Source organism: Miniopterus natalensis, chromosome 20 (assembly GCF_054644295.1).
Source record: "Miniopterus natalensis isolate mMinNat1 chromosome 20, mMinNat1.hap1, whole genome shotgun sequence".
Taxonomy (NCBI): domain Eukaryota; kingdom Metazoa; phylum Chordata; class Mammalia; order Chiroptera; family Miniopteridae; genus Miniopterus; species Miniopterus natalensis.
In genome coordinates, this window is record NC_142100.1 from 12,692,540 (window position 1) to 12,705,820 (window position 13,281).

Genomic DNA, 13,281 nt, shown 5'->3' on the forward strand with positions numbered 1-13,281 from the left:
GGGCACGCGGGGCCAGCGGGAGGGGTCTCCGGGCAGAACCCGGGGTCGGGCCTCGGAGACCCGGGCGGGCCTGAGCTTACGGAACTCGGCCAATGCGAAGGGAGTCGCCAGCTAAGCGCCGGTCGGGCCTTGACCAATGGGAGCCGCCGCCAGGGGTCTGCGCCAATGAGACGCAGGCTCCCTCCGTTCCCGCGAGGCTTCGGCTCCCGCGAGGCCGCCGCGGGAGACGCCGGGCGGCGCGGGCTCGGCGTGGCAAGCAGCGCTGCGAAGCCGCGTAAGCTGCGGGCGCGGCCGGGCCGCCGGCGGCTACAGGGTGGGCGCGCCCGCCCGGCCCAGCTCGCCCGCCGCTTCCCGGCTCTTCTTGCGAGGTGGCTTCTGGATGGGAGTCTTCTTCCGGGGCGTGTCGGGCACGGGGGCGCCGGCCACCGCCTTATCGGGACCTGGGGCCTCCGGCGCGGGGGGCGTGCAGGCGGGCGACGAGGGCAGCACGGAGCGCTTGGCCTTCTGCGGCGGCGCCGGCTTCTCCCGGGGACCCTGTGTGCCCGCGGTCCCCTCGGCGCGGCTCAGGCTGCGAGTCTTGTCGCGCAGCTCGGCGGCCAGCATGGAAGCGGCCTCGGGCGCGCTGCGCGGGGGACCGCTGGTGTCCGTGGGCTCCGAGAAGCCAGGGCCGCGGCCCCGCGCCCGAGCTCGAGGTGGTGAGGGCGCGGCGAGGGCTGGCTCCTCCTCGGCCAGCCCCGGGGGCCGTGGCGTCGGGTCCTGGGTCCGGGGGCTGCTGGGCACCTCTGGCCGAGGGGATGTGTCGCTGGGCGTCCGTTTCCTCTTGCTGGGGCTGGGCGCCACCTCAAGGCCCAGGAGTGGTGGTGAAGGCGCACGGGCAGCGCCAGCGGCGCCGTGCTTGCTGTGGATCCAAGACACCTTGGGCTTGGTGGCGGGGTCGGGTGGCGGCGGTTTCTTGCGCTCTGGCGATGGCGAAAGCGACAGGCCTCCAGCCTCTCCCGGGGCCCGGGCCGGCCGGGCCTCTCGCCGGGCCACGCGTGCATACAGCGCCCCGCTAGGCCCGTCCACGCTCGACGCGGACCGCTCGCTGTCAGAGGACGCGGGGAGGGGCGTCGCCTCCTCTGACGACGCCAGCGGGGTCACCAGCGCCGGGGATGAAGCCTGCGCCTCTGCAGGGGCAGCGGGAACTTCAGGGTCTCGGCTCTCAGTCGCCGCCTCTGACAAAGGAAGAGCCGATGGTCACCGCAAACAGAAAGTGCGCGGGCCGTCTAGCTCCAGTAGAAACCCTTCACCTTTCCTCCTCCCTCCCCCTCCCTCCCTCCCTCCTCCTGCCCTCGCTGGCGCATCTACAGCATTAACCACAAATCCAGAGCCCCATTAGCCCCAGAGCTGTGGCTGAGTGCTGGGGGGTGGAAAGCACATTCCCAGGGAAAGCCCCAACCAACCTCAGCCCGGCCTCGAACCCCTCCCCCACCACCATCCCCAGCCGGGAGGCCACCGTCATCAAAAGTAACCCTTTGACACCTGCAAGGGAATTAATTACCCTTCTTTAAGAGATAGGGCTTCTGAGGCTCAGGCCAGGCGCATGGCCTGGGAAGGAAAGAAGCCAGAATCTTAGCCAGTCAGGCTCCTTCTCTACTGCTTGTGGGCACAGGTGTGTACCCATATCCTGTAGACCTCTCCTGTCAACTCTGCCACTTCCTACTCAGGGTCAGAACCTTCCCTCTGCCTGGTCTGTACCCCAGGAATGAACCTGGGCTGTGGTTAGAGAAAGGAGAGCCCACCCACCTCCCCAGACCCTCCCCATTGGACAGCACAGAACCCCCACTCTGCAGCCTCAGCTGGGAGTCCAGCCCCCCAGTTAACAGCATCACCACACCCTCTCCATGCTGCCTACACTCCAGAGCATAGAGATCTTTTAAACCGGAACATTTCATGGGGCTGGCACAAGGCTTAAGCAGCATGTACTCACCCTCATGGGGCACACAGTACACGGGGCCTTCGTCCGTGGTGTCAAAGGAAGAGAAAGAGGCCCGTGAGGACCATGATGGTGAGGGTTGCTCCAGCCCTGATGGTGGCTCCAGGAAGCTGCAGTTGAGTGTGTTGTCCAGGTCGTGATGGGCCACTGGGGAAGGAAGGAGGTACAACTGCCAGGGGCCCTGCCCTGCCCCAGCCTGCACCTTCCATAGCCCTCCTGCCATAAATGACGGAGCACCAGCACTACCCTAAGACTGTGGGTGGGACCGGCAATTCAACAGGCAGTGACACTAGGCCAGGACTGGAGAATGGGTAGTGGTGAACCAGGAAAAGTGAACATATTCAAAGGGGCAAAACTAGTGTGTGCAGCCGGAAAGCTGAAAAAGTTTGGGCTGAAGTGTGGGGAAAAGAGATAAGGCAGGAGAGAACACCTGGCTGGGACAGGCCGCCAGAGTCTTCTCCAAGCCAGGCTTCAGAACCTGCCTCATGGGACACAGGGAGCTTTGGAGCATTTTTTTAGCCCAAATGTACAAGGCTGCCTTTGGCTCAGTCCATCTCAGCAGGCTGCACCCCCAGGCATGGCCCCCACAGATGCAGACCCTGCAATGGAGGAATCCCACAGGCTGGCTGGCTGTCCCCCATTTCACAGATGGGTTGTGGGACCTGTCCCCTACACCTGTGTCCAAAGATCTCACTCTGCTGGGTGGGACAAGGGGTTTCTCAGCTGTTTCCTTTACCTCCCAGAAGACTGAGTCTCCCTCTCCACTCTCATCTTTGAAAACAAGTGGGAGAGAGAGAGAGAGTCCACCCTGGTATGTCAATGCAGATGGAGAGAAGTAGAACACACACACACACACATGCACGCACCCCCCACCCCCCCACCCCCCCGTCCTCTGGTATGGTGGAGGCTCCAGGGCAATGCAGGAAGTCCAGGCAGGACTGCCCTCCTGTCAACTGGTGCCAGCAATTCCCTTGCACAGGTGCCCCACAGTTGACCTGCAACTCCAGGTGAACACACCAGGCCTTAGCTATCCTCCTACAGACTGGGGGGGGGGGGGGGTCCTATCCGACCTAGATGTCCACACACCTTCACCGCACCCCAGATACAATCATTCACACAGAATCAGGGCCCAGGGCCTCCCACACACGCCCCACACCTGCCTGCACACCTAGGCCTCCTACCTTCCTCCCCGGGCTCGCCGGTGTCAGCATCCCCTCTCTCCCCTGAGGCCGAACCTCTCCACTCCCACTCCCACCAACATTCAAGGCCCAGCATTTGCCCCGCACCAACACTTTCACACCCATTTCCCAGCAGCCTCTTGCGTGACGAGGAGTTCCCCCAGAGACCCTGCGCCGGCATCTTTACCTACGACCTTGGGTAGCTTCTGCCTGCGGAGCGGGATCCGGGGCAGCTTCATGCTGATGCGGCTGAACCGCCCGCACAGTCGTTGTGGCGCCTTTTTCCTGCCAAGGGAGAGCTCCCTGCGGGGGGCGGGGGCCTGGGTGAGGGGCGGGGCCTGGGAGGGGAGGGGCCTGGAGAGGGAGGTCCCGTCTCCCGCAGAGCCTTAGCAGAAAGGGAGGGGCCTGAGCAAAAGAGAGGGCAGGGCCACGCTCCAGGGCGGGGCTGGTGGGGAAAGGTCCCCCAGCGCCAGTGACAGGGTGGGCCCGGAGCCCAGGGGAGAGCCGGACCTGTGGGGCCTCACCTGCGCGCGGGGTCCTTGCCGCGACAAGCGCAGCAACAGCCGAGCAGCGAGAGCAGCAGACCCAGGAGCAGGGCGAGCAGTGCGCCCGCACCCATCACGCCCTTGCGCTGGTTGGTCTCTGTGGAGTGTTAGGTTCAGCGAGGGTGCCGGCATCCCCTGCATACCTCAGCCGGACTCCCCGATCCCCAACTCACCCAGGCGGCAGGCGCCAGTGACCGGGTCGCACGAGTCTTCGTGGCAGCTGCAAGCCTGGGCGCAATCCACGCCGTGGAGCCCCGGCGGGCACGTCAGGTTACAGCTACGGAGGCGCAGGCTCAGGGGAGGCCACAGCGACCCTCCGTGATGCCTCCCTGCCTCGCCCCCGCGGCCGGCCAACCCCGGTTCAGGAGCTCCATTCGCTAGGAACTGATGCCCACCTCCACCTCCCGGCACCCACCCAGCGATCAGTGTTTTAGAAATGAATGTGTGGGTGCACACCAACGGGAAGGGGCCTGGGGGACCGGCCAGTGGTCAACGGGCCGCAGTGCCCATCTCTTGGGCTGATTCTTGTGTGGGTGGGAAGAGGGGCTGCCAGATCTGACCCTTGGCTGTCAGTGGAGGTTCCTGCTCGCTCTACACCATTCGGGGTCACCTCAGTCCTGCAGTCCTTAGGAGGCCACTGACCACAGGCTCAAAGAGCAGGCTCCACACCAGGAGCCTGTTGCCCAAAGAGCCTGTTGTCACTCCTTAGCGAAGGTAAGCGGGCCAAAGCTGAAGGGTCAAGCCTTGGTCCCACCAACATAGCACTTGGGGTCTGGCTGGAGCCCTGTGTCGGGTTCGTATCCCCCAACTCCCTTTAGGTTCTCGGGGACTCACTGGGGCCCGTGGACGCCAGGGCTACACAGGCATCTCCCCGACTGGAAGTCGCAGTGGCCGTTGCCGCAGTCGGCGCACACGAATGCGCAGTCCTCGCCATAAGTGCCATTGCTGCACTTGGTCTCGCACCTGGGAACGCGGGGAGGAGCGTCAGCGGAAGTGGGAGCCAAGGAAGCCAAGCCCACTGTACCACAGAGAGTATGGGGGAGGCGGGGCTGGGGGGCCGCGGGACTGGGACCGATTCCCGCACAGGCTGCTCACCGGTCGCCGATCCAGCCCGCGTTGCAGCGCGTGCACTTGCCAGTGACATGGTTGCAGGCGTGCCCATCGCGACAGGGCGGGCAGCGGTGGCTGCAGCCCTCGCCGTAGAAGCCGGTGGTGCACGGCTGGTCGCACTTGGTGCCGTTCCAGCCCGGCTCGCAGGTCAGACAGCGGCCGTCCGCCACGGTGCATGGCTGCTGGCCCTTGCACTGACCGCATCTGAGGAAGGGGCGGGAGACTAGGGCGGGACCCGGAGCCGCCTAACCCCCGCCCCCTCCGGAGGCCCGCCCTTCCTCCTCGCCCCTCCCGGGCCGGGGGCCCGCGCTTACCGGCGGCGACAGCCCAGGCCGTAGAAGCCGGCAGGGCACGGCTCCCGGCAGTACTTGCCGCGGTAGCCCGGCTCGCAGGCGCACCTGCCGTCCACGGGGTGGCAGCGGCCGTGGAAGCACTGACAGTAGCTTTCGCAGCGCGCGCCGAAGGTTCGCTCACGGCACTGGCAGCGGCCGCTCTGCTGCTCGCAAGGCGACGTGTTGCAGGCGCACTGATTGTTGCAGCTGCGGCCCCACCAGCCTGCGTGGCACAGGCACGCGCCCGTCTGTGGGTCGCAGCGCGACGTGGCGCTGCAGTAGCACGCGCTGGAACACTGGGCGCCCCACCAGCCAGGCTCGCAGCGACACGCGCCGCTCCGCGGGTGGCACGCGCCGTGCTGGCACTGGCACGCGTGCTCGCAGCGTGCTCCCCAGCGCCGCGCGTGACACGTACACTGGCCGGTCACGTCCTCGCACTGCCCATGCGGGTGGCAGATACACAGCTCCTTACAGTCGGGTCCCCAGAACTGGCGCGGGCACTCTACAGGGGCGAGCGGAGAGTGGGAGGCCAGGGCACTCACGAGGGAGCCGGGACCCGTCCTGAACCTGTCCCGGTCCCAGCCCCACCCCATCCCCGCTTCTGGGAACCGGCTTCGCAAGCTCCGGCGGGTCGTCGGATCAGCCCCCGCCCCTCCCCCAGGCCCCGCCCATCTCTCCAGTATCCAGCCCCACTGCCCAGAGCCCGAGCTCCGCGCTCACTGGTGTCGCAGTTGGCTCCGAAGTAGCCATGCCGGCAGCGGCACTCGCCCGGCCGCACGCACACCTCGTTCTCGGAGCATGTGGAGTTGCCTTCGCACACCGCTGCGGAAGAGAGGGGCCCCGAGCTGCAGCGCGCCCAGCCCCCACGCTGTTCCCTCCTCTCCGCACCCCAACCCACTGCCCGGGTCCCCAAGATGTCCCACTCACCGATCCCACACTCGTCCCCCTGCTGCCTCCAGCCAGCACAGCATGTGGGCTCCTGGGAGCTGCAGGCAGAGAGAGGAGCCTGAGCCCCAATACCCTCTTTTGCTGGGGCTTCCCTGCAACGTCCTCTCTGCCCTGGGGAGGTGGTTATCAGGGCCCTGCTTTGTATCCGGGCCAGGTACTGTTGTAGATTCTAGGTTTGGGAAAGTCTCAGGAAATAAGACACAAATTCCAGCCCTCCAGCATCTGATACTGGGAGGTGGCAGAGGGCAGACCACCAAAAGACGTAACTTCTAAGAACTTCCCAGTCCTCTCTACAAGGAGGCTCCCCATTCTCCCCATCCCACTTAACTCCCTGTACCTTCCTCCCCCATCCACTAGGCTTGAGAAAGAGACCCTACCTGTTTCAGGAGGGACAGTAGTGAGGTAGGGGCTGGGGAGAGGTCCCTAGACCTCTGGGACCTGCTCAAGCATGGCATCGTGGATGGCCAGTTGAAGTTAAGTGCCAAGGCAGATATGCAGCCTCTGGGTGAGATGAGTGTGAACACAGTGAGGTGGCCACTCGGGTGAGGTGCCTTCTAGAGGGGCAGGGCACACCTGGGGAGTCCTCCACAAGAGTAAGGAAGTAAAACTGTGAGGTCTCCAGAGCACCAGGGCAAGACTTGAGGTAGAGGAAGGAGATATTAAAGCATCTATTATATGTTTTTAAAATCTTGTTAAATTTTATTTGGCTTTACAAGGTACATGATGTCATCTCAGTAGGAGGCAAATAATTTATAATTGTCACATTTTGGGTTAGTACAGCATCCAAAACATGGGCTAATGAGGTATGTAGGCAGGAAGGTTTGGAGGCCCTGCCTGAGTGAAGCCATAACCACTGGAGAGGGTGCACAATGGCTGAAATGGGGTGTGACCACATTTGGGGGGCAAAGGAGGTTTAGAAGGAACAGATGCTCAGGCACAGGTTCGTAGGGTACCATCAAACCTACAAGAACTTTACCTGGCTGGGCATGGCTCAGCGGTTGAGCATCTGTGGACCTAGGATCCAGGTCACAGTTCGATTCCTGGTCAGGGCACATGCCCAGATTGTGGGCTTGATCCCCAGTTAGGGGCGTGCAGGAGGCAGCCGATCAACGGCTCTCTCATCATTGATGTTTCTATCTCTCTCTCTCCCTCTCTCTCTCTGAGATCAATAAAGACATATTTTTTAAAAAACAACAAACTAGAAGAACTTCATCCAAATCCTAAAGGCGCACAGCAGTCATTCACATTCTAGAGAAAAACAGTGTGCTTCTCCAGAAGGATCTGAACCTGGATGTGGTGGTGGGAAGAGGTTGGGAGGGGCCCTAAGGACCTTGGGAGAGTAGGCCAGTCTGGGAAGGGAAAGGCTGCAGCTGCCCCACATCACACCCCTCAGAAGATGCTCCCAACCATTCCCCAGCTCAAGGACATCAGCACACCCTGGATGCGGCCTCACCCCACGCAAAGAGCTTGACTCTTCCTGGGGCCAAAGATGTAGGACCTGGGGAACAGGACCCGTAAAAATCTCACAGTGAAGGAATGGTGCCCAGGTTATTTTCCACAAATAGAACTGGAAACCTAAGACAGGGGACACAAAGGCCTGGCTTCTCCTGTCCCTCATTGTCTTAACCTCCCCCTCCCCAAGGCCTTCCCCAGGGCTCCTGGTGCCCATCTAAAGGAAGATCCAGGTTTGTAGGTCCGTCACTCTCTCCCTCTTCTGCCAGTTCTGAACCCAAGTCTCTGGGAGGAGAGCCTCTGCTGGTGTCCTCCTGCAGGCAGCCTTGCCAGATGTCCTGCTGGGATGGTCCTGGGAGCAAAGACCACCTTCTGCCTGGCCACAGGGTTCTGTGGTTAGGAGCTTAGTTTTAGGGCCCCAGTAAGCTGGATTTAATGCCTGCATCTGCCACCTGCTGTGTGACCTTGGGCATAGAATTTAACCTCTCTGAGCTGTAGGCACCTTATCTGTAGAATGGAGCCCATGGGCTTGGCAGGAAGATTAAGCCAAGATGTCTCAAGCATTTGCACAAACTAAGAGCTCAGCCAAGACTTTAGCTCATTCTTCAGCCTGAGCAGGCTTCAGGCTGCCATACCTGCCAGTTCTCCTGTCTCCTTGGACACCCCTTCTCTCCTCTCTGAAAGCTCACTGGGTCCCATCAAGACGCTGACAATGTCTCAGAGCCCTCCAGGGGGCCCTCCTAATACTGAACTCCTAGCCTCCCCCCATCTCAGGGAAGCCCTGTCCTTCCAGGCTGGGAGGCTGAATCCCCAGAGATGCCCCTGACTCTGCCCTCTCACAGCACACACCACATCCATTGGCTCTGCCACTCAAACTAGATCTAGGATGGGACAGGCCGCTTTTCCCCTGCTCTGCCCCAGCCCTGCTCTTCCTGATTTCTCCTGACTCCCTAACTGGCTCCGCCTTCTGCCCCCAGTTCCTCTGTCACCTGACAGCCAACCCTTGTCAGATCCCATCCCTCCTCTGTGCAAAGCCCTTGGGGATTCCCATGGTCCTCAGACAAAAAATCCAAGTCCTCAGAGCAGTGGGCAGACCCCTCTGTGGTTATCCACCCTCACTCTGTCCAGTCCCCGTGGGCCTTCCAGCAGGCCTTCTGCACTCAGGGCCTCACCCGAGACACCTCAGGGCTCTGCTTCCTCTCCTGTGGGCCTCTGTCCACTTATCACATCTCAGTGGGTGTCCCAGATCACCCTAAAGGAAAGAGCATTCCCCAGCACTTGCTAGATGTCAAAGGACTTGCTGTAAGCTTCCTCCACCACCAGGACAGGGGTGTTGTATCCCTGCACCAGCTATAGGCTTGGCACACATGAGTTGCATGGGATTTTGCTGGCTGGGCGTTTGCTCCCTTCCCCTGGTCCTCCTACCTCTGGGGAAAGGGAAAAACTGGTAAGAGTCTTGGGGGGATAACAAGAGGTAGCCCAGACCCCAGGTGGGCAGTGGCCAAAGTAGCTGTCCTTCCCATGAACCAGCTCCGCACATGACCGAAGTCACCCCCTCCACTCCATGAGGTAGGGACTTTCTACCACCAATCCCATTTGACCGAAGCGGAAACCGGCCCAGAGAGGTGAACCGACTTGCCCAGGGCCACAGAGGTCGGGGAGAGAAGTAGCAACAGGATCTGAAACCCAAACCCAGGCTCTTGGCTACTAGAAAAGGCCGCCTAAGGGGGAGGTCTCAGGGCAACGGGGAGCGGGAGCGAAAGGCTCAGGCTTCCGACAGCTCCAGCCTGCCACCGGTTCCCCCAGCACCGACCCCCAGGGGAAGAACTGCAGAGGCAGATAGGCAGGGCCCCCGGCGATCGCGCCCTCCCCCTCTCCAGCAGGGCCCCGCCCGCCACCACCCCTGCATTCCTGGGGCCGGGGAGGCCCCGGAGGCTGTGTCGGCGTCGATGCGAAGCAGATGGCGGGCCAGGCCGGCCCCCGCCCCGGAGGCGGGGCTCGCAGCGGGGAGGGGTCTGCGCGCCTCGGGATCCAAGCTCGGAAACCCCGCGCGGCCCCCTCACAGCCCCTTGTCTAGGGCGACCGCCAAGCCCCCGGACGCGGCCTCCCTGGGCTCTGCGGCCCAGGGCGCCCCGACGGGACCCAGCCGGGATCCCCGCGGCGGCTTCTCCAGCTTCGCGCCCGCACGCTGCCTCCCCACACGCGCCCAGGCACCCCCACACGCCCTCTCCGGGCCCCTGCGCGGAGATGCCCTTGACCCCGCCGTGGCCTCTGACTGGCCCACCCAGGTCCTCCAAACCCTGTGACCAATCCTAGCATCCTGTCCTCTGATCTTCGCCCTCCGCGCAAGGTCCTGGGCCAGCCGCCCTTCGGCAGGGCCTGTCCCACACTGGCTTCCCCAGCCGGCTCCTCGTGGGCGCCCCAGTATCCCCACCCGGGAGGTCCACATCCTCTCGACCCCGGTGCACGCCGGGGGTCCTTTCCATTCCCGCTTCAGGTTCACTCTGAGCGCAGGCTCCTCGGTGCTCCCGTCTATCACCAGCCTTCTCCCAACCGCGCCCGCTCTAAGAAACAGACGGGTCCTTCCGAGTCCCGACCGCCTGGAGACCTCCCCGGCTCCTACCTCCCCGCAGCGCAGCTCCATCTCCCGCGACCCTCATCTCCCTCTTTCTAACTGAGTCACACTCGTGCCGCGGGCCTTTGCACAGACCACTGCATCAGTTTGGAATGCCCTGCCCCACTTCTTCCTACGGCCTTCACAACCCGGCCCAAGGGTCCCTTTTTCTAGGTCTGAAATCTCGGACACCGTGTGTCACCCCTCCTGGCGCCCACTGCACTCCGTTCTCCCCTCGGCTGACTTCTCGTCGGGGTATCCTCGGATGCTCCGTCGTGGCCCGGCGCCCGGTCTCGGCCTGGAGCGGAGCCGGCGTCAGCGAGGGTGGCTGAAGGGGCCGGCGCTTTTGGCGTAGGGAGGTCCCGGATGCCCCCCCCTCACGGCCGGGCATCCCATCTCCCCTGGCCCCGAGCGTCCTCCTCGGCCCCCCTCCCCCAGCCAGGCCGGGCTCCTACCCGGGCGCACGGCACACGTTGCGGCCGCGCGGGTTCAGCTCCTGGGGCGCCGCGGGGCCCGGCAGCAACCAGAGCAGCAGCAACAGCAAGGGCGGCAGCAGCGGCCCCCCGGCTCCCCGGCGCCGCGCCGGCCCGGCCCCCCGGGGCCCTGCGCCCTCCATGCGGCGCGGGGCAGGCGCGGGGCGGGCGCGGGCGCGGGTGCGGCCGCAGCGAGAGCGGCCGGAAGCGGAGTGCGCGGCCGGGCGGGGGGCGGCAGGAGGGGCGCCGGGCCGGGCAGGAAATTCCACATCGGCTCCCTGATCCCGGGCCAGCCGCGGCCGGCCAGGCGGCAGCGCCCGCCCCGCGCGCCAGACCCCACCCTCCGGCCGCGCCACCGCCCCTCCGAGCGGCCCCCGCCCCCACGCGGCTGCTCTCAAACTTGGGGCGAACTTGGAGGGGGCCCGCCCAGCGTTGGGGGAGGGTGGGGCAGCGGGGGCCAGCGCGAGGGATCCCCAGTCCCCCCGTATTTCCCTCACCGGATCTTCTGGAGAAGCCACCCCTGCGAGCTCACTGTGCGGCCAGGCCCAGGGCGGGAAGAGAGATGGGAGACAAGGGCGCGACGCACCAAAGCCCCTGCCTAGCTCCCAGAGCCTTGAAATCGACCAGGGGAGGGTGTCCCGCAGACGACCCAGGTCAAGGCCGCAAGCCCGCCTCTGCTACACTGGCCCCCTACCCTCACTCCCTGAAGCCCTGTGGTGCCCAGCTCGGTGGTCAGCTCCTTCTGCACGCTTAATGCAAAGCCTGCAGTGGACAGAGCAGGATGCCTGAGGCCTGAGAGACTCGATCTGGACCAGAGGCCTGGACGGGGGATCTCTGTAGGGATGGATTGGAGGGATGGCAGAAGGTAGAATGGCCCAGCCATGGGCTCCCACAGAATGTGGGAGTAAAGGCCTAGGAAGCTGGTGGGAAAACTCCAGGACAGAGACCCTGCAATCCTTATCAGGGGTTGAAAAGGGTCTAGGTAGACTGGGAGAGCGATTCTGCTTGAGAAGGTTGCTGGATAACCGGAGGGAAAAGTCCAGAGGGAGGAATTAGGCTGAAGAGAACTCCTGCATCAGGAGGGCAGGGGGTGACAGGTCAGGAGCAGGGTAGCAGGTAAGGAGGAAGGGAAACAAGATTGAGAGGAACAGGGCCTAGGGGGAGTGGAAGGAAGAGGAACTCTGGACCTGGAAAGCAGAGGGGTGCTGGGTGTTTTGGGGGATGGCAGATCCAACCCCAGGGCCCATGGAACAAGGTAGTTGGGCAGGCCTGAAGATGGAACAAGGGGATCAGTCAGGTCCCAGTAAAGACGATCATGTGTTTTGAGGACTTAAGAGTTGACAGGAGGCCCTGAGCAGGAAGAGGATACCTGCCTTCTCTTGGGAAGCAGGCTGTACACAGACCCCCTGAAGAGGGAGGAGTGGTATCTTTCCTTAGTTATGTGGAGACCTGTCAGGATGGAAGGTGGGACTGGAAGAGGCAGCTTGGAACAAGGGCCACTGAAAGGCCCAAGCCTGAGGACATCACCAGGGCAGGCTGGCGGAGGCTGGAATAGGAAGCCGCAGGGTAGGGAGCTTCAGAGGTTAGGGCCCCTCACTCAGTCTTGCTGGTAACAGTTGGGTGGACTGGAAGGGGAAGTCAAGCCCCTGCCCCCTGTGATCACGAATGCAAACACTTCTTGGAGACAAGTAAACAGGCCAAACCAGTTCTGGGCAGCTCCTCCTGGGCATGGCCCTCACCTCAGCAGTGTCCTCCCAGTGCCAGGGCCCCTCCCATGGAGGCCCCCATTGGCTGCCACCAACAGAGGCCAGCAGAGGTCTATGTGGCTGCAGTGACTGCCCAGCAGCCCATGGCAGCCCTGCTCCTGGCTTTAGAGGCACAGATCCCAGGGCTGGAAACACTCACCCAGCTGGACTGAATTCATGAACAAGCACGTCAAACTCCATCACCTTCTTTCCCTTTCCCCCACAACTGCTCCTTACCCCCAAACCCCCACCTGTGAAAGACACCACTGGACAATGCCTCCACTCCTCAACGCCTCAAATCTCAACCCACCCCCATCTATGTACCAACCAGAGTAGTCTTTCCAATCTTCTATCTGGCTGTCTCCCCCCCCACCCCCGCAGGACAAGGACTGTCCCAGCCTTCTTTCTCAGACCCACAGCCTCTGCATGTGCGCCACTGCAGCCATCTCACAGTTGATGGCGAGATCTGGTGTCAAAGGTAGGGCCCATATCTGTCCTAGACACTACCACACCGCTATCTGGAGACTCAGAAGTGCAGGTAGAGTGAATGATCATCCATCTGCCTGGCCTGGTGCCAGGTGAACGCCAGGATGAGGAAGCTGTGGGTTCCCTGGCACCCAAAGACCACCATACAGGCAAACTGTGGGAGCCTAGAGCCCAAGCTGACCAGCTCTGGCCAGGATGGCTTCCTGGAGGTCAACTTCAAAGGGTGAGGATTTTGCAGGCAGAAAGGGATGAGCAACAAGCCAAATGAAGGCATGAACGCAGGGCCTGGGAGCCTGCACCGCTGAGGCCCAGGGGCAGGAAGTGGTGGGAGGTGTGGCCACAGATGTCAGGCTGGGCCTCAAGGCTGCAGTGGCAGGACGAGGTTGCTGCCCAGCTTTCAGAATTCCTTCCAAGGCTACCCCA

General features: G+C 63.0%; 1 protein-coding gene across 1 annotated transcript; it reads right to left on the reverse strand.

Annotated features, from left to right (window-relative positions):
• Positions 1-306: 306 nt before the first annotated feature.
• On the reverse strand, positions 307-10,785 carry SCARF2 (scavenger receptor class F member 2). The gene is made up of 11 exons (XM_087828756.1): positions 10,610-10,785; positions 6,068-6,126; positions 5,861-5,962; positions 5,123-5,642; positions 4,794-5,012; positions 4,533-4,661; positions 3,872-3,975; positions 3,678-3,795; positions 3,341-3,456; positions 1,970-2,122; positions 307-1,214 (listed from the first exon to the last, which is right to left on the reverse strand). The coding sequence occupies exons 1-11, from the start codon at positions 10,768-10,770 to the stop codon at positions 307-309; spliced, it is 2,589 nt and encodes an 862-aa protein (XP_087684882.1). The 5' UTR covers positions 10,771-10,785.
• Positions 10,786-13,281: the final 2,496 nt, after the last annotated feature.

Coding starts and splice junctions, on each gene's coding strand:
- SCARF2 (XM_087828756.1), bottom strand. CDS start 10,770: ATGGAGGGCGCAGGGCCCCGGGGGGCCGGGCCGGCGCGGCGCCGGGGA. Junction 5,963..6,067: donor GGGGGACGAGTGTGGGATCG/GTGAGTGGGACA, acceptor TCTCTTCCGCAG/CGGTGTGCGAAGGCAACTCC. Junction 2,123..3,340: donor GAAGCTACCCAAGGTCGTAG/GTAAAGATGCCG, acceptor TTCCTTCCCCAG/TGGCCCATCACGACCTGGAC.